A 23,309-nucleotide genomic window follows, 5' to 3' on the forward strand; every position below is an offset into this window, starting at 1 on the left:
GGGAAATGTTTCCTGTTTCCATGATCAGCTAAGCTGGCAAAACAGGGCATGTGGCCAATACTCAGGAATGTTTGCCGATTGACTGACCAGGCTCTGAGAGAGCCTCTGGTCCTGCTGCCATTTAGCAGTTAGGGAAACTGAGGCACAGAGTAGGAAAGGGAGCCACTGGCCAGCTGTTTGACCCTGGCCTGGACCCTCTGTTTTCCTCCCCCGAGTAGGAACAGGGTACGGGGCATATTGAGAGAAGAAAGGCTTGTGGGGTGGGGTGCTCTTGGCTGCCGGTCTGTCTGGGGAGACAGGGGTCACTGGATAGGGGGATACAGGACAGAGAGTGGCTGTGTGATGCCCACAGCCCTGCAATCCCATGGACATTCTGCCCACATCGGCTGGGTACTGACTGTGCCCGGCCCCGTGTTGTTATGTGTCAGACCCCTAGAACTTTATAGCACCCCTCTTAGGAAGTTGTTATTATGGGGCCAAAGTTACAGAAGGAGAAACAGGTTCAGAGTGGTGAAGTGGCCTGCCAAAGGCCACGCAGCGAGGGAGCTATGGAGCTGGGATTCAAAGCCAGGTCTCTTTGTCCCCCAATATAAGACAACTGAGTCAAGCTAGGGAAAGGTATCTACTGAGTGCTACAGTATAGCAGGCCTGAGGCCAGTATGGATGCATGAGGCCAGTTCTCTCAACGGAGCATGAGGTCTGTTTGGAACATGCATATAAAGACAAAAGTGAATGTAATACAGATGATAACTCTCAGTATAAACGTGTTATTTCATTGCCACAGGATACTGTGAGGGATGTTGTATTTGTCCAATTTTACTGATGAGAAAAATGAAGCTCAGAGAGTTGATGTGACTTTGCCTGAGGTGGGGTCTGAACTCAGGTTTGCCTGGGTCCAACACCTTTGACTATGACATTGAAAGCCTCCAATCCCTGATAGTACCTGGTCAGATTGCAGACGACTGTGACATAGACTTGGAGGACGGAGGGCAAGGAGGGAGGGGACAGAAATCAGAGCAGCGTTCCTGGGGCACTATGGCTCAATCAGACCTCAGGGACTCAGTGGAGGCAAAAGATAGAGCCAGTGGAGGGACAAGTGGCATTCCGAGTGCGGGTCCAGCCCAAGCAAAGGCCTGGAGGTGGGAAAGCACTTGTGTGTTCAGTGCTGCAGAGTGGGGCTGGGCTGGCCTCCAGCACTGGCTGAGGAGGGCCTGGGGGACAGCCACCCGCCAGCAGGTCCCCAGCCACACTCCCAACGGCCACTTGAGGCAGCACAAAGAGGGCTCTGAGCTCAGCGGAGCTGCCACACTGAGCCCCATTCATCCTCTCAGGGATGCAGCAACTGCCCTGGCACCTGGGCCAACGGCAGGGCTAGCCTGGCGCTGACAAGGCCCCTCCACCACGGCAACAGGGACTCATCGTGGCTGGGACTCCCAGGTTTCACACCACGTGCCTGCCCTGGGGTTCTCCTGGCCTGTGCCAGTCTGCCCCTGGCCTGAACCACCCCCATCCCTCAGCAACAACCACCAGGGTTTGCTGAGGCCATAGTGTACTGGCCCGGGTCATCATTTGCTCCTTTCGTCTTCCCAACAACTCCAGGAAGTGGGGGCTACTGTGACCCCATTTCACAGATGAGGAAACTGAGACTCAGAGAGGTAAAGTCTCTTATGGAGGATCACAGAGCAAGTCGGGAGTGGGCCTGGCCAGGAAGCCAGCACTGGCTGATGCCACAGCCTCAGCAGTTAGCCCAAATCACTGTGACTGCCTCTTGGAAGAGAAGCTGGGGAACCCACCTTCCACCTCCCACAGGGAAGACCCCCAGCTACCACCAGGCCACAGGCCCCTCTCCCTTTTCTGACAACAGCCCAGAGATGGGAAGGGACACTGGCCTGGGAGTTAGAACACCTGGGTGTCTGTCTGTCTAGTCTCTGCTCCTCTTTAGCCTCAGTTCCCTCATCTGTGAAATGGGACAGTACCAGGATCATCTCACAGGGCTGTGACGACCTGTAGGGGCTTCCAGCTCCATGCCTGGCTCATGCTCAGTGCTCAGTAGAGGGAGCTGGAGTTGTACCCTCCTTATCCTCCTAAGGCCATGGTCCAGAAATCCCATCCTTTCATTTGAACTTTGAACACCTGTCCCATCCAGGCCTGTTTGCTGCCTCTGTCTCACAGGCTGTGTCCCTTTTCCCTCCAGGGCCTCAGGTTCCCCCTCATCCCATCGAGAAGGTTCAGCAGACCCTTCCCCTGCCAAGGTCTATCATCCAGCTGCCAAAAGATGGTGGGAGCTATGAGTGTGGAAGTTAGGACCTCAGGCTCCACAGCTGGACAGGCAGATCCCAATTCCAGGTAACTTGACTTTGGGCGGGGGGCGGGGCTCAGTTTCCATGGCAGTAGAATGAGGACAAGAGAACAACATTTGCCTGTTAGGGCAGAAGAACTGAGCCCTGTGGCCGCACATACTAAGTGACCAGAAAATGTTAGTCGTTAGTAGTCATTATTTTTATGGAGGATGCAGGATGGGCCCCATCTGACCTTGAACTTCCCCTATCACAGCCCCAGTTGCCAGCCCTGGGGCCAGGATAATAATGTTCAATCATGCTGGAGCCTCTGGGAGTTGACTGCATACCTTACACTTGTGCCTATTCTAGAGATTAGGTGACTGAGGCTTCAGAGGCAGAAGTAACTTGTCAGCAGCACTCAGAGCCAGGATTTGAAGCTCCTGGTCTTTCAGCTGCACCGCCCCCAGCAGCTGCTGAAAGCCTCCACAGGTGTCAGGGACAACCTGTGTAGGAGAGGTTTCGTTTCCTCATCTCTGCCCTGTCCATGTAAGCGCAAGCGCGCGCACACACACACACACACACACACGCACGGGGGTTGCAGGGTGGAAAAACACCAGGCTGTGGGCTAAGGGGCCTGAAAGGGCAAGTTGTAACCCAGTCTGTGCCACCAACCCGCTGTATGACCTGGGGCAATCCTTCTGCCTGTCTGTGCCTCGGTTTTCCTATCTTTGTACAATGGGGTGGTGGACTAAATTATCGCCATGTCCCTGCTAGCTTGAAAAGGAGTGTAGTGGGCACTGATTCTGTGCCAGGCTTTGCACCAAGCACTGGGCTCTGTGAGGTGGGCATTGCAAATACCCCCTACTCACAGAGAGGAAACTGAGGCTCCGGGAGGTGAGTCCCCTAGTCCAGGATCACACAGTGACAAAGCGGCCAGCCAAGACTTGAATTTGGGTCTGGGTGGTCCCAGAGCCCACAGGCCAAACCATGACACTCTCCTATCCACCGCTGCCAGTGCATCCCCCAGCACTGAGGCTTAGAATAAACCCCCCTGCCCTGAGGTCTGACTCCCTGCACCCTCCCAGCCTGCTGGCCAGACCCCCTGATAGCTGTTGGCAGGTCCCCAGAGGCCCCCAGCCCAGTGGGCTCTGTTCCCAGAGTCTGTGGTTTATTTCCCAGACCTTCCAGATCTCACGCGCTTGCGGTCTGTCCCCTGCCTCCCCGAGGCCGAGGCCAAGGAGGAGGCCCACAGGGGCCGGGACTGGGGGAGGCCCCTGCCTCCGCCCCCTGCAGAGAGGATGGGGAGGGTGGGGCTGTGGGAGTTTCACTGGTTTAAAAATACACAGAGGAAGCGAGTGAGAGGGCGCGAGAAAGGGGAAGGGGAGGTGAGGGAGGCATCTCAACGTTGATGTCCAGAGCTTCAAGTGGCCACTTGCCTTCCAGCCGGGGGCTTTGCACGACTTGCCAAGATGACGGAGGGGACCAAGAAGGCCAGCAAAAAGTTCAGTGAGTGCAGGGTGCCGTTTGCACTGTCCTTCATCCTTCTGTCTGTCCGTCCATCTCAGCCTCTCTGTATTTGCTTCTTCATCACTCTACCTCGTTTCTGTTTTTCTTTCTGTCCATCTCTGCCTCTCTCCAGAGGCCTCTGCTTCTGAGTTTCCAGTTGCCATCTCTCCATCACTGGCCCAGTATCTCTCTCTCTCCAGCTGGTTAGGCTCTCTGTTCTTCTCTTGTCTGTCTCTTCCCGTCTCTACTTCTCTGTCTCTCCCCACCCCAACTCTCAGTCTCTCCATTCGTCTGCGTGTCCTCTGGCTCCCTTTGACCTCATGGCTGGGCCAGGGAAGACCTCCACGCAGTCCACCCCCTGCCTCTGGGCCTGGTTCACATGGGGTCTCAGGCTGGGAGTTGCTGTGGCTGGGGCGGGGGGGAGGGGTGTGTGCCATGAGAGCCTGTCCCATGTCCCCATCAGCAGTGACGCTGGGACCCAGAGCAACTCAGTGAGGGGCCACACGCACCCATCACTTCTCCCCCAGGTTGGTGATCCCTTCCTGGTGCCAGCAAACTTCAGTTTCCCCTGATTCTTCTGATCTGACAGCACAGGTGGGTGGACAGGGCAAGGATTATGACTGTATTCCACAGATGAAAAGACTGAGACGAAGACACTTGTCTGAGGTCATATGGGGCTACTGAGCAGGGCTCAATCTCAAGTTCCTGGACTCTGGTCCTCAGTTTCCCTCCCTGTCCCACTACTGTTTTCTCCAGACCCCCAGTCCCCAGGGGACGAAACAAGCGGTGCTGAGAAAGAAGGCAGTCGTTGGCACAATTTCTGCCCCATGGCGTAGCTTTCTAAGAGCAGAGCCTCAGCATCTTCTGACAGCATTTGTCAGGAGGCAGAGAATAAGACCAAGTGAGGGGGTGGGCAGGACTGCGAGGGAAGCCCCAGAACACTGACCCCAGCAATCCAGAGCCTGGGCCCTTGTCCAGGCTCAGCCTTGCTTTGTGACCCTGGGCAAATTCCTTCCCCTCTCTGGGCCTCAGTTTTCTGTCTGGTCAGATGGGGGCATCCCACCGATATATTCCATCATGGTTGTGAGGACCTGAGGAGGCACAGGATGCCGAGGAAGTGGCAAATGCCAGGGTTTTTCCTTTTTGCTTATCTGGAGGCTGTAGTGAAGTCAGTCAGATGGTGGTGGCTGCGAGGAAGGGCAGTCTCACAGCTGGGGACGGGGAGGAGGGAACTCACATGCACCCCCGCGGAAACGAGGAGATGGTATCACCCGAGCACTGCTGCCTGAGTCCCAACACCAGGCTCAGCTGACAGGAAGGACGGAACCGCAGGGAGTGGGACCCTCAGGCTCCCGACAACCCCCTTCTCATTTCACCCTCACCTCAGGGGCACAGAGCCTCATTCAAACGCCCCCTGCCCACCCCAACACACACGTCACACACACACACACACACACACACACACACACACACACACATGCTTCGCCTCCCGCTGTGTGACCTCAGACAGGTCATGTCACAGCTCTGAACCTCAATTTCCTCATCTGGAAAATGGGGAATTAAACTTGTGTCATGGAGTTGTGTTGAGAATTCAGTGAAGTAATTAATGCATGCAGCATGTTTGACAAATGCAGAGGCATTTATTGTGATCATCATCATCTTCATTACTTCTTATGGAGGTTATTCTGTGTGTCAGGTACCATGTTAAGCATGTTATTTACATGCTGAGTTCATGCTTTTCTTCAGTTCTCCCATTGCCCATAGGAGATGGGTACTATAATCTCTATTTTACTAATGTGGAGAATGAGGTTCAGAGAGGACAAGTGACTTGCCTAAGGTCACACAGCTAGGATGTGGAATTCAAGGGATTCAAGCCCAGGGCTCTGCAATTCCAGAGCTGCCATTTTATACCATAACAGTTAGAGGGGGTGTCAGTGAAACTCCTAACCCTCCTTGGACCGTCAATGAGTGGAACTGCGCAGATATTTTACTGTTATTATTATTAGTGCTGGCAATATCATTAACTTCTTTCCCTCTCCTTCCCACTGCCAGAGTTCTTCAAGTTCAAGGGCTTTGGGAGTCTCTCCAACCTTCCTCGGTCCTTCACTCTGAGACGATCTTTGGCCTCCACCAGCATCCGGCCCCATATGGAGGCTGACACCTTTGACGCCACACAGGATGACATGGTGACAGTCCCCAAGAGCCCCCCGGCCTACGCCCGCTCCAGCGACATGTACAGCCACATGGGCACCATGCCTCGCCCCAGCATCAAGAAGGTTCGGGACCAACAGGCCACCCAGGAGGCCCAGGAAGTTGGCCCTGAGCCCCATGTGGTGCCCCGAGGGCTGCCTGACCCCTCAGGCTTGGAGGCAGCCAAGAAGGTGGTGGTGGGGACCGATGCCCCCGTGGAGGACACCCCAGCAGTGGGACCCAACCCTTCAGCAGTGGAAGTGGGCCCCATGAGAAAACCTGAGGACCCCAGTGCAGACACAGAAGAGGAGCGAGACCCCAGGAACGTGGTCTCAGAAAGGTAGGTGCCCATCAGGGGAGGGTGAGGGCAGGACCTGTGGGGATGGGGTCTCCAGCCTCCTACCAGTAGATCCTGGAGAGGACCCCCCAACACACACATCTGAGTAGAAACAAAACAAAACACACACACACAAACATACCTACACATTAACCAAGTGCTTACTATAGACCAGTCACTGTACTTAGCCCTTCACTTGTAATTAATACTCAGGAAAAAACCAAAAACAAACAGGGAAAAAACAAACAAACCCGGGGAGAAGATACTGTTATTTCCATATGACAGAAGAGGAAACTGAGATTCAGAGAGGGAATGTCATCTGCCCCAGTCAGGTGCACATCTAGCAAATGACAAACTTAGGACTTGAACTAAGACCCGCCCCCGCCGCCCACGCCCACCCCGACTCCAAAGCCCTAGGCAGCCTCCAGCATGGGCCCTCAGCTACTGGGTGGATCCAAGCCCAATCACTGGATCCCTGCCCTGGGGCCCACACCCGAATCGCCACCTTTAATTCTGCTGGACAACATTGCTCCCCTTGATCTAGAAGACCACTTGTTAACTAACTTGGTTACAGGGTGTGTTGAGTTGATACAAAAATACAAATAGTGATGATATGACCATAGTTCTCATTTAGTCAGTACCCATTTTACTGGGTGTCAAAACAAATGTTACTCACTGAACACTCTGTAAAAGATTGTACTATTACCCACCTCCCCCGCCCCCCGCCAATCTTACAGATGGGGAAACTGAGACTCAGCCAAGGTTGCAGAGCTGGGATTTGAGCAGGAATCTGCCTGTCTCCAGTGGCTGCACACTCATCCACCACATGGTACCCACCATCTTCTAAGCCCTACAGTCATGTACTTCATGCCCGTGGGAGACCCCCTCAGCCCCCACCAAAGGAGTCCCTGGCTTTTCTTTTCTTTTTTTCCAGTTTATTTCTTTTTTTTTAATTTATTTTTTTATACAGCAGGTTCTTAGTTATCTATTTTATACATATTAGTGTATATATGTTAATCCCAATCTCCCAATTCATCCCACCACCACCCCTGCACCCCCAGTCCCTTGCTTTTCAACCCTCAGAGCCTTTGTCTAAACCATACTCGTCAGATGTACCTATTGAAATAAAGAGGGGGAAAAAAATCTGAGCAAAAGTAACTCTAGGGTTGGTTCTGGAACCTCTCTTGAATGACTTTGCCCTGAGACACCAAGCACAGCTTCTGTGTGCTGGGGTAATTGGTCCTTCAGTGGGGAGCAGGACCTTGTAAAGCTGCAGAGTGAATCCGGTCCAGACGCTGCCTCTTACTGACTGCATGACCTTGGACAAGTCTGTTCCCTTCCCCGAGCCTCACTCTTCTCATCTGATAAACGGGCACAACGATAGCACCTACCTTGTAGGGCTGTGGTGAGAATTCAAGAGTAACATACTTGTAAAATCTTAGCACAGCGCCTGACACACCACAAACAACTCGGTAAATGGGAGTGCTTACGTTTATGATGAATAAAACAAATGCTTTTCCACCATCTCTGGCTGCTCCAGGCTGCCTTCTCTTGCCATCCCCTCTTAAATTCGGCCTCATTCGGGTGTGGAGCAAGGATTGTATGCAGGATAGCGGGCCTCGTAGCTCCGGGGGTGTTCTGAGGTAACATAAGTCTGAGAAGCGCGCTAAGGGTTTGCTGAAGCGGGGCGGGGCGGGGCGGGGCGTGGTGAATGGGCGTGGGCAGGGGCGTGGCCTTCCCATGCGGCGCAGGGACTGTTGGGGAAGCTGGCCTCGGAGTGGGGCGGGGCGAGGTGGAGGGGGTGTGCTCGGGGGCGTGGCCTTCCTGCTCCGACCTGACAGATGGGGTAGAGGGCGGAGCGAGACAGCAGGCGGAGAGCGTGTCCGAGGCGGGGCGTGGCCTTCCCGGAGGGAGAAGTAGGCGGTGGAGCGCGCCCAAGGAGGGCAGAGGGGCGTGTCCGAGGCGTGGCCTACAGGCCAGGCTCCTCCCCAGGAGTCCTGCTCTATGCTCCGCAGCTCCGTATCCTGAGAAAGGCGGGAGCCGTCGAGCAGAGGAGGTCTACGGGTTGCAGGCCGCCACGACAGGGAACTATGACTGCGGTGGGCCGAAGGTGCCCCGCACTGGGACCCAGAGGGTGAGTGACCGAGCTGGGACCGAGGAGGGCCGCCGCCCGGAACGGGAGTTGTCTGAGGTGGAAATCCGTGCCCCTGGGGCAGCTGACAAACCTGGGTGTGAGTTTAGCATCAGGAACTTTTAAACTTTCTTTTGGTGTAACTCTATCCCCAGCCTCTCCCGGCACAGGTTGGGCATCTTCTGGTCACAATAGTACCAGAAGAGAGGCACTATTACGATTTCCAGTTTTCAGATGAGGAAAGAGAGGTTTACTTGCCCAGTTTGACACAACTAGTGAAAGTCAGAGCTAGGGTTTAATTCCACCTTCCTGGACCAGGCCCTCAACGACTAGGCAACCCATTCCCCTCCAGCAGGTATTGAGACATCTTGAGAATGCCAAGTCTAGGACCCAGCCTTCCTCCCCTGTGGGCAGAGATGGTCCTGGCAGTGCCTCTGGCATCAGGCCTGGCTTAGAGCTAAGAGGAAATGGGGAGACTCTCCCTTCCCCCCCTAATCATCTGGAGTGTCCAGGAGTCCTGAGGGGGGTGGGGTTAGCAGATCAGATTGAGCCCTTTCCTGGTGCCTTGGGACCCAGTGTCCCACCTGCTCTCCAGGCCAAGTAGGAGTCCAGGAATTGTTGAACATTTCTTCTAGGAGCCTGTGAAGCCCAGATCTGTGCTGGAGTCAGGCGACCTGCTTTGCCTGTGTGATCTCAGGCTTGTCCTGCCCTACTCTGGGCTTCAATCTCCCCAACAGCCAAGATGGGCCTGGGATGGTCTCTGAGGATCCATCCAGCTTGGGAACAAGGGCATTTGAGAACTGCCACTGAGTAAGACTGGGAGCCTCATTCCTGAGTGTCCCAAGGGGGTCATCCCAGTGGCTGTTCAGGGAGCAGCATAAGCTGGGGAAGACGTGTCCCTCCCCTTCCCCCTGGGAAGCAGGTTGCACCTGGAGCAAAAGGAAGGAAGGGGAAGAGGTGAGGCTGCAGGAGTTTCCTGGTGCCCTGTTCCCTGCTGAGATCATGGGGGATGCAGAGGAAGGAGGGAGGAGGGGCCAATAGAAGGGGAATGAAGGGCATTTAGCTCCCAAAATGGAGAGCACCAGCCCAGTCTCCCCCCATCCCCTGGCACCCTCAGCCTTCTGCAGGGAAATAGTGGGTCCAGAGAGCCCTGACACTCTACCTTCAGTCCATGTTATAGAGGAGGAAGCAGAGTCTCAGAGAGGGAAAGGAGGTCCCCCAACACCCCACACCCACACACACACACAGGAATTGTCAGGCCAGGGTCCCACCAGAGGACAACTGGCTGGCCCTGCCTGGAACACTCAGTGGGTGCCATCTACCACATTTTACCAGCGAGGAGACTGAGGTTCAGAGAGAGAAAGGGACTTTCCTGGGGTCACAGAGAGATTAAGTGTCAGAGCCTAGATTCGATTCCGTCTTGACCAACTCCCAAGCCCAAGCACTTAACCACTAGGCCACATTTCACCTCCTGCAGGTAAAAATCTCAGAGCTGTCTCTACCATTACTTCAAATGACTTCCCATACCCCCCTGAAAAGGCGGTAATAGGAGCCCATTTTACAGATGAAGACATCGAGGTTTTGTGAGGTTAACAACTTGCTTGAGATGACACAGTTGAGTTGGAATTTCATTCATTTTAATAGTTACTGAGATGCAACTATTCCTAGACATTCTTCTAGGTTCTAGGGAGACAGCAGTGAGCACAGCAGACAAAACCCTGCTCTCAAGGAACCCCCATTCCAGTGTGGGGGAGACAGATGATAAACAAGATAGTGAGTTACCCAGTCAGCCAGAAGAGAAAAGCACTACGGAGAAGGATTCAAATCAAGTAGGGGAACTGGTCTTGGAGGGTAGTGGCTGGTGGTGGCAATTTAGGAAGGTTAGCCAGGAAAAAAGTCTCAGTGAGAAACTGATGTTTGAGCAAAGGAGATGAGGGAACAGACCCTCTTTTTTTTTTTTAGTTGAAATATAGTTGATATGGAATATTATATTAGTTTCCGGTGTACTGGGAACAAACCATCTTGATATCTGGGGAAGGGTATACTAGGCCGAAGGACTAGCAAGTACGAAGGCCCAGCAAGTACGAAGGCCCTGAGGTGGGAGCATCCTTGGCACGTTTGAGGAGCAGCAGAGAGCAAGATGGGGGCTGGGGAGAGGAGTGGTGGAAATGAGGCCAGAAAGGAAATGGGTTCAGATAAGTGAGGCCTGGAAGGCCCAGCAAGGACCTGGCTTTGACTCTGAGCGAGTTGCAGCCGTTGCTGGCCTCAAGCAGAGGAAGGCCCCACTCTGACTTATGTTTTACGAGGACTTCTCCTTTAAGGAGGATTTGACCGCAGTCCTACTCATTCTAAAGTGTCTCACCTGAACATCCTTTCCTGCCTCCCAGAGACCCAGACCCCTCCGCTCCACTTCCAGGGCTGTTCAGAAGGAAACTGAGACGTGGAGAAGGAAGCACCCCGGCCGGGGGCACCCTGTGTTGCCCGTGCCCCAGCCCTGGTGCCAGGCGTTGAGAACAGGCCAAGACCCCCGTCCCCACCCCCCACCATTTCCTTTCGGAATGTTGATTCCTGTCCAAGAATTCCCAACACTCCCCAGAGTCCCACGACCCTCTCGGCCCTGCAAAGTGACGTCAGCTGCCGGGCATCTGGTAGTGATTACCCACGGGGGCGGGGAGGGGGCTGTGGTGGGCTCAGCCCATTCAGCCTCCTCAGACTCTGGGCGGCTGGTCCTTGTCTTCCAAAGGGGCCCAGCTGCTCCTGGCTCTCATTTCCTGTGGAGACTTTCTCATAGCCCTTGAGACCCCCAGACGCCTGAGGCTGTGGGAACTGCGCTGGCTCAGGAAGGATGGACGGTCCCCCCACCAACCCCAGCTGGAGCCACATCCCCTCAAACCCTTAGCGGACTCTGTTTACAGAATGCTGGACGTATGTGGCATGAGAGCTGGGGAAGAAAGGGGTCGGCTACATCAGCGGCTCAGAGGCCCACTGCTGACTGTCTTTACAACATTGAGAAACCCCCTTCCCCTCTCTGACCCTCAGTTTCCCCATCTGTAAATTGGGGACAATAACAGCACCTGCTTCACAGGGTCATCGTGAGGACTAGACAAAGTAGAGCATTTAACCTGGCCCTGGCCCGAGGAAGTACCGGCACACAGGATGCTCAGGCGATCACCACACCCATTTGTAGAAGAGGAACCTGAGGCCCAACAAGGGGGATTCGCCCAGGGTCACACAGCCTCCTCCCTCCCAGCCGAGGGCCCTCTTCAGAGCCCCTGAGGGTCTTTCCCCTGTCCATGCCCACTTCGTTTCCTCTTCCTCATGTTGATTCTGGGTTCCTGGTCTGGTCGGAATATTCTTTTTCTTCACTTTCCCCTCCCCAGTGTCCCGCATCTCCATCCAGGAGCAGTCCCCATCATCTGGGAGAGCCTGCCTCGGGCAAGGAATAAAGCAGAGCCGAGCCAGGTCTCGTCTGAGCAGCTCTGTGCCCTGCTCTAAGCGGGGCTTCTGCACAGGCATCCAGTCGTCTTCCGCATTTGCTCGTCTCCAGCAGCTGTTAAGTCTCAGCAGCTCTTGGGACTCAGACTCCTCAGCTCTGCCCTGGGATGAGCGACCCCCGATCTGTCCTCTTCTCACAGAGCTGGGACCCTTCCTGAGCTCTGCTGGGGAGCTCACCCCTGTCAAGAAGACTGAGGGCGCAGAATGGCGGAGAGGAGGAAGGACGTCTCCAGGACGGTGGTGGCCCATCGTACAGGAGAGGGGGCAGGGCAGAGGCTAAAGCCAAGGGCCTTCCTGGCAGGGAATCCCAAAGGCCTCTTGGCTGGGTGTCCCCAGAGAGATGGGGCTTTCCACCCCAGCTCTCCCTTCTCAGGGTCTTTAAGGACTAAGGAGCATAGAGCAGGGTTGCTTCTCTGCCCCGGGTGAGTGAAAGTCGGAGTGAAGGAGGGAGGGTATCTTCAACCCCCCAGGAGGAGCAGGATGGGAGATTTCATTTGGGGGGTGGTGGTGCTGGGGCAATGAGAGGAACCACAGGGGCTAAGGAACCTTCCACCTTTCCTTCTCATAGGATCCTTGCAGCCCCTCTGGGAAGACAGTTAAAATATGCCCATTTCACAGATGAGGAAGTTGAAGCTCAGAGAGGGGAGGGCAGGGAGAAAGCTGGGAAGCATGAGGCAGACGTTGGGGAAATCTCCACTCAAGACCATATGACCACACCCCAGGGAGCAAAGTGGGGGACAGACAGAGGGCAGCGAGGCTGCAGGGCTCTGCAGGGCAAGGCTGCCTGTGGTGAGGGAGGGCCAAGGTGGAACAGGATGGCAGCCTCTCCTCCAGGGTCCCTGGGGGAGCCTCGCCCTTCCCTTCTGGCCAGGATGGAGACCCTGAAAGTAAAGCTCAGACTGAAACCTGCACTGGGGAAATAAAGGATAATGGACTCTAATGACTGATCATTAATTCAATTAATTAAGCTAATGTATGCAATAAGTGGTACCAGTTATAAGAACAAATCAGCTAATACAGGCAATTAAAGGGGTTGGTTATTTAAATAATTAATGCAGCTGATTAGTGGAACTTATTTAGCTCAGTTGTCACTATTATTTATTAATTGATTTCACCACTAATATTAGAGAGGAAGTGCCTTTTAAATCCATAAAATAAGAAATTAATTAATGGAGCTGAGTTTTTTTTAAAATACAGTATTTCAGTTTTATTTTATTATTTTTATTTTTAAATATTTATTTATTTATTTTTGGCTGTGTTGGGTCTTCGTTGCTGTGTGCGGGCTTTCTCTAGTTGCTGTGAGCAGGGGGTACTCTTCGTTGCGCAGGCTTCTCATTGCAGTGGCTTCTCTTGTTGCGGAGCGTGGGCTCTAGGCACACGGGCTTTAGTAGTTGTGGCTCGCGGGCTCAGTAGTTGTGGCACGTAGGCTGTAGAGTGCAGGCTCAGTAGTTGTGGTGCACGGGCGTAGTTGCTCTGCGGCATGTGGGATCTTCCCAGACCAAGGCTCGAACCCGTGTCCCCTGCACTGGGAGGCGGGTTCTTAACCACTGGGCCACCAGGGAAGCCCGGAGCTGAGTTTTTTAAAATGGAAGCTTTGATTCCTGGATTTGATCATTACAAAGGGAGAGAGAACATTCTAGAAGTCTCCAAGCAAACAGATCTGCAGGCTGAGTAGGGATTACTCTGACTCTAAGGGAGAGAATTCCTCTAGGCAGAAGGAATATCACGTGCAAAGGTCCTGAGGCTGGAGCGGGTAGAGCTCTTTGGAGGAAGTGTGAAGCCTGAGTGCAAGGAGGACCCTAAGGAAGAGAGGAGGGGTGGCTGGCAGGGGTGGGTCACAGCGGGCCGACCCATGAGAACTAGAGTTTGTCCTCAGGTTTGCAGGGGCTGCTGTGACATTTATTCATTCATAAACATCTTTACAGGGGCTTCCCTGGTGGTCCAGTGTTTAACACATCGTGCTTCCACTGCAGGGGACACGGGTTCGATCCCTGGTCAGGGAACTAAGATCCCCATGCCACGCAGTGTGACCAAAAAATACAAAACAGAGCAAAACATCTTTATAGGGTGCCTGGCACCATTCTAGGCAGAACCCAACCCCTGCCCTTGTGGAGCTGATGTTCTGGTGAGAGGAGATAGTGCATGGCAAGTCAGATGAAGCACTACGGAGAGGGACGAAGCAGGGCGGGGGGGTGGGGAGCATTGAGAGGCCGCACTTCACTTCCAGATGGGCGGCCAGGGAAGGCCTCACTGAGAAGGGACATTTTGGTAAAAACCTGAAGGAGGGAAAGGCGGGAGCTTAGTGGATATCTGGAGGGAAAGTATTCTTGCAGAGGGAACAGAAAGTGCAAAGGCCCTGAGGTGGGAACAAAAGGCAGCAAGAAGCCCAGCCTGGCTGGGGCAGCGTGAGTGAGAGGAGTGTGGTCAGAGCCAGTGTGTGAAGGCTGTTATGAGGACTTCAGCTTTTTAAAAAAATATATATATGTATTTATTTATTTTTGGCTGCATTGGGTCTTTGTTGCTGCACGTGGGCTTTCTCTAGTCGCAGCCAGTGGAGGCTACTCTTTGTTGCGGTGCGCGGGCTTCTTATTGCGGTGGCTTCTCTTATTGTGGAGCACGGACTCTAGGCGCACGGGCTTCAGTAGTTGTGGCGCACGGGCTCAGTAGTTGTGCCTCACGGGCTCAGTAGTTGTGGCTCACGGCTCTAGAGCGCAGGTTCAGTAGCTGTGGCGCACAGGCTTAGTTGCTCCGCGGCATGTGGGATCTTCCCGGACCAGGGCTCGAACCTGTGTCCCCTGCACTGGCAGGCGGATTCTTAACCACTGTGCCACCAGGGAAGTCCCCAGGACTTCAGCTCTTACTCTGAGTGAAACTGGGGCTCACTCCAGTGGGCTGGAGCACAGGAAAGTCGTAAGCTGACTCATTTTAACAGGATTGCTCTGGCTGCTGGGGGGAGAACAAGTCAGAGGGACACAGATGCAAGCTGGGAGGCAGTGAGGAGGTGGTGGCCATAGTCTGGGCAAATGATGTCAGTGGGTGGTGAGCCAACATGGTCACCTTATGTCTTAGGAATCCTGGAGTGTTATAGTGGGGCAGGGAGAGGTGATGGGTGCTGGTGGTGGCTCCAGGCCCTCAGCTTCCCGGGCCTGGGCCTCTGCCTGAGCACCCCCACTGGCTCTGGCCACCTCAGCCCACCTGCTCCCTGGGGCAGGCGCCCCCTCCCCAAGGCTCTGCTCCTGCCCAGAGCATGAGGGGAAGTGGACAGGAAGCAGGAGGAAGTGCTAGGCGATCCCAGTGTCCTGGCCAATCTGTTCCCAGCAGTGGGAGGATTTCCGGACCTAAATGGCCGGAAACACTGGGATGGGACACCTCACCCAGGAAGAGCAGGGTGGTGAGAGGGGGAGGGGTCTGTTCTCCACCCCACTCCCAACTCGGCTGGACAGAGAGAACCCAAACACCTTTGGGAGCCTGCTGGGGCCAGGCTGCAGCTTGAGGGACTACGGTTAGAGGTCAGCAAGGACTTTGCAGGAAGGAAGGCTAGCACCAGGGACTCTGGAATGTCAGAACAGGGAGGACTGTCAGACAGCATCTCAATGAGGAGCCCCTGGCCTCAGGAGCTGGGGGAAACCCTGCATGGAATTCTGCCCTGGAAACATATACTTCACCCACAGTTTTTGTTTTGTCTTGTTTTTAGCTCAGCTGTTTTTGTTTTAAATTTATTTTATTAGATTTATCACATTTAAATTTAAATTTGGTGCTTCTGTATTTGAGGAAGCAGTTCCCTGATGTTTGACTTTCCTCCCTATTTTGCAGATGGCAATACTAAGGCCTGTGCCAGCCAGAGAACCAGGGCCCAGCCTGACAGAATTAATAATAACAATAGTGATGAATACTGGTTGAGGGTTTACTGTTCATACATTCCTTAAGCAATAAAGAGTTCTTGAGCTCCTACCACGTGCCAGGCACCATGGTGGGGGCTCATCTGTGAGCTATATAAAGTTAGTGCCCCAGGGGAGGCGTCAGGTAACTGAGTCAACAAATAAATGTAAAGTGATTGTTTCAGGCAGAGACTGAGGAAAAGAAAGCAGGGTTGAGGACAGAGAGTGAGGGACAAGGGACTATTCTTGGCAGGGTGGTCAGGGAAGGCTTCTCTGGGTTGGGGACATTAAGCAGAGCTCTAAATAAAGTAGGGGGAGGGGCAAGCTGTGTGATGATGTGGGGTGGGGCGGAGAGCATTCCAGGTAAGGGAACAGCAAGTGCAAAGGCCCTGTGGCAAGAACGAGCTTGGCAAGGAGGCCAATGTGGCCGGGGCAGAATGAGGGAGGGAGACATATTTTGGGGGTGGGAATTGATGAGGCGGGCAGTCAGATACCACCAGGGCCACACAGGGCATTGTAGGTTGGGGAACACGTGAGCCTGTTTACATTTGTTTTTCTGGCATGAAAATGGCACCCTCTTTACTCTCACAAGGGAAGAAAAGTCTTGGTTTAGTTGATAAATTACATGGCCAGCCATTTGCAGACCATGGAGTGGGATTTAGATTTTGTTCTTTGAGAGATGGGAGGCTTGGGGGTGTTTTGTGCACCGAGATCTGCTTAGCTTTTCACTTGAGAGCCGCCTGGGTGGCAGAGGGCTGTGAGGGCAGACACAGCGAGAAGGCTGCTGTGTGCTCCACAGAGGACACAGAGGGCGTCCCAGATGGGGCAGGGTTGACACATGGAGAGAAGTGCTCAGGATCTATTTTGGAATTAGAGCCACAGGATTTCCTGATGAATTGGGCATGGAGTGTGAGTGAGAGAGGAGGTGCAGAGGACTGCAGGGTTTTGGGCCAAACAAAGCAACAAGAAGGATGAAGCTGACATCAACTGAGATGGGAATCGGATGTGGGGAGCAGGGGCGTGGGGTGGGGGAGATCGGCAGTCCTGCTTTGGATACGAAAGTCAAAATGACTTCAAACATCTGAGAGGAGATGCTAAGGAGGCAGTTGGGTTTCTGAGTCTGGTGTTGAAGGGGCAGGTCCAGGCTGCATCGGAGAAGGGAGGGCCTTTAAGGCTGAGGACTGGGGGAAGTGGCTCACGGAAGCCCTCACGAGGAAGGGTGATATCTATTTGGCACCTGGGAAAAACAGCCACCCGCAGCCTCTGGCCTCTCCAGGCCCCATCCTGACCACCTCTTGGGGAGGGGATCAATTCCGCAGCCAAATGTCACCAGCAATGGCACCATGATGTGCCACTGGGTGGGTCACTCTGCACTAGGGAATGAGGGTAGGGCGGGAGGAAAGGAGGCTGAGGCCCAGCCTGGGGCCACCAACTGTGGAGTCAGGGAGGAGGTGGGGAGTGAACACCAGGGGAGTGCAGCGTCCTGAAGCTGGTCGAAGATAGCAATTCAGGGAGCAGGCCCCGTGTTAAGCATATAACATTCATCAGCTCCCAGAGTCCTCGAGAAAACCCGAGGAAGCAGAGGCTATCATTACCCTGATTTACAGACAGGAAACAGGCTCAGAGAGGTGAAGGTACTTGCCCAGGGTCGCACAGCTGGAGAGTGGAGGAGTAGCCCAGCCAGCAGATTCCAGCAAATGCTATCAGCTGCAGTGCCCCCTCCTGCCTGCAGGTGGGCAGAGGCTGGCAGCTGGGGAGCCAGGCAGGGCTGGGAACACTCACTTTTCTTCTCTCCTTCCAGGGCCACTGGAGAGCCGGAGGCTGGCGGGGACTATGTGAAGGTAAGAGGGGCCGGAAGGGGACACTGGAGGGCCCAGAGTCTGTTCCAGGAAGGGCAGAGTCCTTTTCTGGCCTGGTTAGGAGCCAGATCTCACCGACTGTTCCCAGGAGGAGAAGGTCTAGGAGTCAGGGCAGCGTGTGGGGTCTGCTTTCAATCCCAGCATCTTCTTCCCATGCCTTCCATCATTCTTTCCTGGCCCCAAACTCAGGACTTCCCAATGTTTGTTACTACCAGACTCCATCCAGCTGCCAGCTGGACAGGGCCCCAAGGGTGGCTCCTTGTGAAGACCGGCTCTAATCCCACTTGGTCTCTGAGCGTGTGGTGCTGGTGCCGGGAGATGGCAGCAGGAAAGGATGACTCAGTTCCTCATCACAGATAATGGGCACAGTCACATCGATCATGAGCTTAATTTGTCCTGGGCACTGGGAATGTTGAAAATGCAGTTTTGAAATAATAACGATAACAATAACACGACATAACATTTCGAGTGCCTATTGTGTGCAGAGCCCTGTGCAGGCTGCTAGCACTGGGAGTCACTTCTGAGCTCTTTACATAAATGAGGTCTTTGACTTCTTCCCTCATCACTGGGCAGTGAGGGCTTTCTTGTGCCCATTTACAGATGGGAAATTTGAGGCCCAGAGAAGTGCAGTGACTTGCCCACCACCACACAGCTACTGCAGGGCAGAGCTGGGATTGCTGTCCAAGTTTATTTGATGCCAAGACCATGGACAGAGCCCTTGGCCTTCCACACCCCGGAGCACCCACCCTGAGCCAGGTCCCCTGCCGAGTATGGAGCACACAGCAGAGGGCAAGGAGCGCCAGGCCCTGTGTTCCAAGGGCTCCTGGCCCATGTGGGGACCAGGGCAGAACCACACAATGGTTTGGGCTTGTGTTTTGTAATTTAGCAGACCCAAATTTTAGTCCCAGATCTGCCACTTATTTGCCACATGACTTTGGGTGTGTCACCTCTCTGAGCCTCAGTGTTCACCTGTATGAAATGGGGTAACAGTGGTGCTTCCAAACCAGGGTTGCTATGGGCTCAATGAGTCCATGCCCATGAAGGGGAGATCTGGGCCTGGAACAGAGCAGGCCAGGCTGGTTCCTGACCCCAGGGCATTCCATCACCCAAGATGCTGCCTGTAAAGCTCCGTGTAAGTGACTAGTAATGAGCTCTGTGGGAAGTGCTCACACTGCTGTCTCCCACCATCCCCAGAAGGCTCAGATAAGAAGCCATTGGAGCTCCAGAGGTAGGGGACGATTTTCAGCTCAGGAGCTGGGGATGGGGAGATCAAGGAAGGCTTTCTGGAGGAGGAGGCATTGAAGCCAAGCCATTGCAGTTGACCAGGAATATTCACCAACATCCTCTCTCCAAACAGAAAGCTGGAAAGGAGATAAAGATAAGCAGAGATGGGTGGTAGAGTGATCCAGGCAGAGGTAAGAGTGTGGGCGCGGTCAGAAAGCAAGCTTGAGTGAGCCCGGGAAATGCAGCCCAGGGCTGTAGCAAGTTGAGCAGGAGCTGCTCCCAGGATTTGGGCCCTGGCTCCTCATCCCGAGCCCTGACACCACAGGGGGGACAGAGGCCTCAGGTAGAACCAGCACCAAAGCCAGTGGTGGACCACACAGGGGCATATTTCAGCACCCCATAAATCCCAGCTGCCTGGAAAGGTAATGAGATCCCCATCACTGATGGTAGTGAGATCCCTGTGAGGATTAGCTTTGTATTTTTCCCTTAGTTTACTGGGCTGAAAAATGTAATTTAAAAATGCTATAAAAGAAATAATACCTGCTCACTGGAGCTGATTAAAGAATCCCTTGAAGTATGAACTCAAAGCAATGTTAGTTGTGGCTTCAAGCCTCAGAAGAGGGTGGAATCAATAGTCGGTTACCAAAAGTCCATTCCTGACCTTACGTACTCAGCTTCCAGAGCTCCAGGGTTTCTCAGATCGTGATGTGAGTACTTTGATTCTAAGGCAAGGATTCTAAAGTTCCAAGACCGTAAAACTCCAAGCTCCATGCTCAGAGCTTCAGATGTATTTACAGAAAATAATCAAATATCTGAGACCCATAGAGGTGGACTCACCTGCCTAAGGTCACACAGCCTGTCAAAAGGATTTGAACTCCAGGCCAGACTGATGCAGAGTCAGTGATGACTCCCTTTGTGCGGAAGAGCCTATGATTCTAGGACCAAAAGTCCAGATTCTAAGACACTAAGCTTGAAAACAATAGCAAGCATTTACTGAGCACTTGTTTTATGTCTGGCAACTTACATGCATCAGCTCAGCCAATGCTGACAAGAGTTCTGTGTGGTCAGCACAGGTATGTTTTCCAGATGAGTAAATCTGGGCTCCAGGAGAAGGGACTTGGTTGGGTGGAGGTGGGGCACCGCTAGTTGAACCCAGATTGATTCCCAAACCATTGAGCCTTACTGAGTCTCTGCCCTCCCCACCCCCCCCAAGTCTGTCAGTGGAATATCCCGCAATTCCCAGCAGAGTCCCTGATTCCAAATCAGAGATGAGAAATCCTGGGCTCTGGGAGATTTCCTGAGGCCACAAAGGATTTGGTCAAACATATACAGGGATTTTTCCAGCTTTAGATATGATTTAGTTCAAAGTCTCTGCCCGCTCCGGGTCAGTGAGGGGTGAGACGAGTGGGGGCGGCAGGACACCCCCCCTCCCTTGCCGACCCAGGGGTCCCCACCCCATCCTTCTGCCCCCCGTGAAGCCCCCCTTGGCAGGTCCCCCGTTCAGCATCCCCAGACTACAGGCTGCCGGGGCGCGCGGGGCTGGAGCTCTGGGGGCTAGGGGCGGGGAGCCGGGGGCGGGCGGAGGGAGGAACAATGGCCCCCTCCCCTCCCGGGGCCGGCAGGAGGGTGGGGTCTCCCCGCCCCGCCTCCCCGCTCCTCCCCCGACAAGGCGATGAGGTAATCGCGCCGCCGAGAGGCAAGCGCAGCCGGTGCCCAGCCCGGTCGGTCCCGCGCCCCTGCCCCGCCGGCAGCCGTCCCCCGCACAGTCCCGGCCTTGGCCGCCCGGCCCCACCATGACCGAGCGGTGCAGCCTGTGGAGCGCCCTGTCGGCCGCCGCCTGCTGCTTCTACCGCGGCTCCTTCGTGCAGGTGCAGGTGAGGGGGCGGCTCGGCCCCCGCCAGGCGCTCCGGGCTGGGACCCCTGGCCACTCGCCCCCGGAACCGGGGAGCCGCAGCCCGTGACGCCGCGCAGGGTCCGGCCAGGCAGGGGCTGCGGGCTGCAGGCTGAGGGCTGCGGGAGGGGGCGGGGTCGCCCCAACCTCACCTCTGGGCGCCCAGACGCTCCGCAGGGTGAGGGTCCAGCTGCCACTCCCGAGACTCGGGGCTGCGGAGGCTACCGTTCCGGTCCTGCCTCCTCTGCAGGATGGAGCTGAGCTGGGGCGTTGGGTACCTGGAGATGAGGTCCCCGGCGTCCTGCCGGTCCTCCAGCGAGCACTCCGGCCCCTGCGGCTGACCCGGGCAGCCTGACTCCCCATTGTACCGGGGGCGCTGGGCCGGGGTCCAAAGGCTGAGTGAGGGGTGGGAAGCTGAGGGGATGCTGCGGGTGCCGAGGCTGGGGCCAGAGCGCCTGCAACCCTCCTGCCCTCTAGGTGGGCTTGGACGTGCTCCAGGCGCGGGTCTCCTAGCCTAGCTGGCCGGTCAGTGCGGGACGGCGCCGTGGCGGTGAAAGGGTTAAACGGAAGGGGGTGGAGGGGAGGACCCGGACCCCGCCTCTCTGCGGAGCATCATCTGCGGATGGCTTTGCTTAGGGTTGCGAGACTTAAGGGAGCTAGAGGGGACTTGCTGGGCACCGGCTGGTGAGAAGGGGTTAAGACCCTGACTCGGGGTCTCCGCGCTTTTGCTTCCCGAGCCCCCTGGGGGACGCGGGGCGCATCACCTCTGCGCTCCCCCAGGCTCACACACTCTCCGAGCCCGCCTGAATGACTGCCCCGCCGGCGGCTGAGCGCAGCATCCCCGCACCCGCCAATCAGGAGCTCGCAGGCCGGGAGGCGGTGAGATCATCTCTGGCCAATAGCAGTGCAGCGGGAGCAGGGATGCTGCATTCGCGCCCCAGCACCCACCCTCCTTGGGAGCTAGGGACCCCCGGGTCGAAGGTGAGGAATCACAGAGACCCTAGGGTTCCCTAACCTCAGGTGTGTGGGAGGACCAAGTTTGTCCCTCCAGGTTCTCCCTGACCATTGATTATGGTTGGAAAAGTGGAGCCCGGTCTCCCACCCACCATTTACAGATGAAGCTACCCAGGCCCAGAAAGGGAAACTGATTGGCTCAAGGTCATACAGTGGCAGGCAGAGTCTCGAGGCCAGGTTCTTTACCACACAGCCCCTCCCGTTCTTTGCCCCCTGTCCCCCTTGCTCCAGCTGTGGAACTGGGGCAACTTCTCAATTGCATGCTCTTTGTCAAGGAGGAGTCTCCCCTGTGACTTCCACTATTCCCTCTCCAGGGTGTGGTGTGGTATAGGGGAGGGGCCAGGACCCTGAAGAATAGGGAACCCCATGGAGGAGTGTAGGTATCTGAGTTAGCTAATCTTAGTTCACCCCGGACCTCCCTGCCTTCCTGGGGTATTGGTTTCTACCCTGGGCGGAGGATGTACAGAATCCCCATCCTCAGGCCTTGCCTTTTCTGGAGCACTCATCTCCATCATCCACTCCCACCATCGGTCGCCAGAGCCCTACAGGTACCTCAAAGCCCAAATTTGTATGGGCCCATCCCCAAGCTGCTCCTGCCCCAGCCTTGCCCACCTTGGAGAGTGTCTCATTGTCCTCCCAGGCTCTCTACCTGGAATCCTCTCTGACTCCTCCGCCCTCTTCCCCACACCTGATCAATGGTTGTGTAAACACCCTTCCCCCAGTTCCCATCCCCATACCCCACCCTCCCCTGCCATTGCCTGGAAAACACTAGGCCATCTCCATGCAGTGGATGGAACCTGCCCCAACACTTTAGAAACCTTCTGCAGCTCTGCTGTGGCCTCTGGGTAAACCCCAGCTCCCCAAGGCAGCCTCACAGCCCTGCCGCGCCTGCCCCTGCCACCCCCAGCCCTTTCGAAGCTTCTCCTCCCGCCCCCAGGGCCTTGGCTCTGCCTATAGGGCCCTGACTCTGCCACTGTCTTCCCAGAGCTCTTTCCTGCCCACCTGCCTGTCCCCACCCTGATGCTTTTGCTTGGCTCCATCCGGCCTCAGTGGGGACGGCACTTCTTCAGGGACTCCCTGACCAGATGAGGAGGGACATGCTCATCTGCTCCTGGAGCTCCCTGTGCGTCTCTGAACATCCAGAGATCCTGGGGTTGCTTGTCAGTATCTGTGTGGCTCCCCCAGGACAGAGGCCGCCTGTCCTGATGACCTTGGGCTCAGCCCTTGGCACAGGACCTGTCCCAGAGTAGAGGTTCAGTGTTGAAATAATGGAGTCAGAGACTCTAGATATCTCTGAAGCTGGGAACCACGATGTCTTGGCAGCAGTGTAGACTGAGGTAAATCAAGGCAGTGGGAGCAGAGGTGTGGAGAATGGAGCAGCAGGGTTAGGCTCTGAGAACTGTGAAAGGTCAGAGGAGGCAGGGACTGGACTAGAGGATGCTGGACCCTGGTGAGGAGTGGGTCCTGGAGAGAGATTGCCCTTTAGTGCCCCCCTTCATCTGTCC

General features: G+C 55.2%; 1 protein-coding gene across 9 annotated transcripts in view; it reads left to right on the forward strand.

The window, feature by feature from the left end:
* Nucleotides 1-3,648: 3,648 nt before the first annotated feature.
* Nucleotides 3,649-23,309, forward strand: part of SH2D3C (SH2 domain containing 3C) — a 31,665-nt gene continuing 12,004 nt past the window's right edge. Inside the window, exons 1-3 of one of the 9 annotated variants that reach the window (XM_067743225.1) lie at nucleotides 3,649-3,785; nucleotides 5,838-6,315; nucleotides 17,618-17,657. In XM_067743225.1, coding sequence (XP_067599326.1) covers nucleotides 3,749-3,785; nucleotides 5,838-6,315; nucleotides 17,618-17,657 — 555 coding nt within the window. In that variant the 5' untranslated portion in view covers nucleotides 3,649-3,748. Of the gene's footprint in view, nucleotides 3,786-5,837; nucleotides 6,316-8,335; nucleotides 8,447-17,617; nucleotides 17,658-19,032; nucleotides 19,091-20,568; nucleotides 20,774-21,455; nucleotides 21,772-23,309 lie in introns of those variants that run through there. The other 8 variants (XM_067743226.1, XM_067743234.1, XM_067743228.1 and 5 more) reach the window with 8 other exon arrangements.

The sequence above is a fragment of the Pseudorca crassidens genome, chromosome 7, assembly GCF_039906515.1.
Source record: "Pseudorca crassidens isolate mPseCra1 chromosome 7, mPseCra1.hap1, whole genome shotgun sequence".
NCBI classification, from domain to species: domain Eukaryota; kingdom Metazoa; phylum Chordata; class Mammalia; order Artiodactyla; family Delphinidae; genus Pseudorca; species Pseudorca crassidens.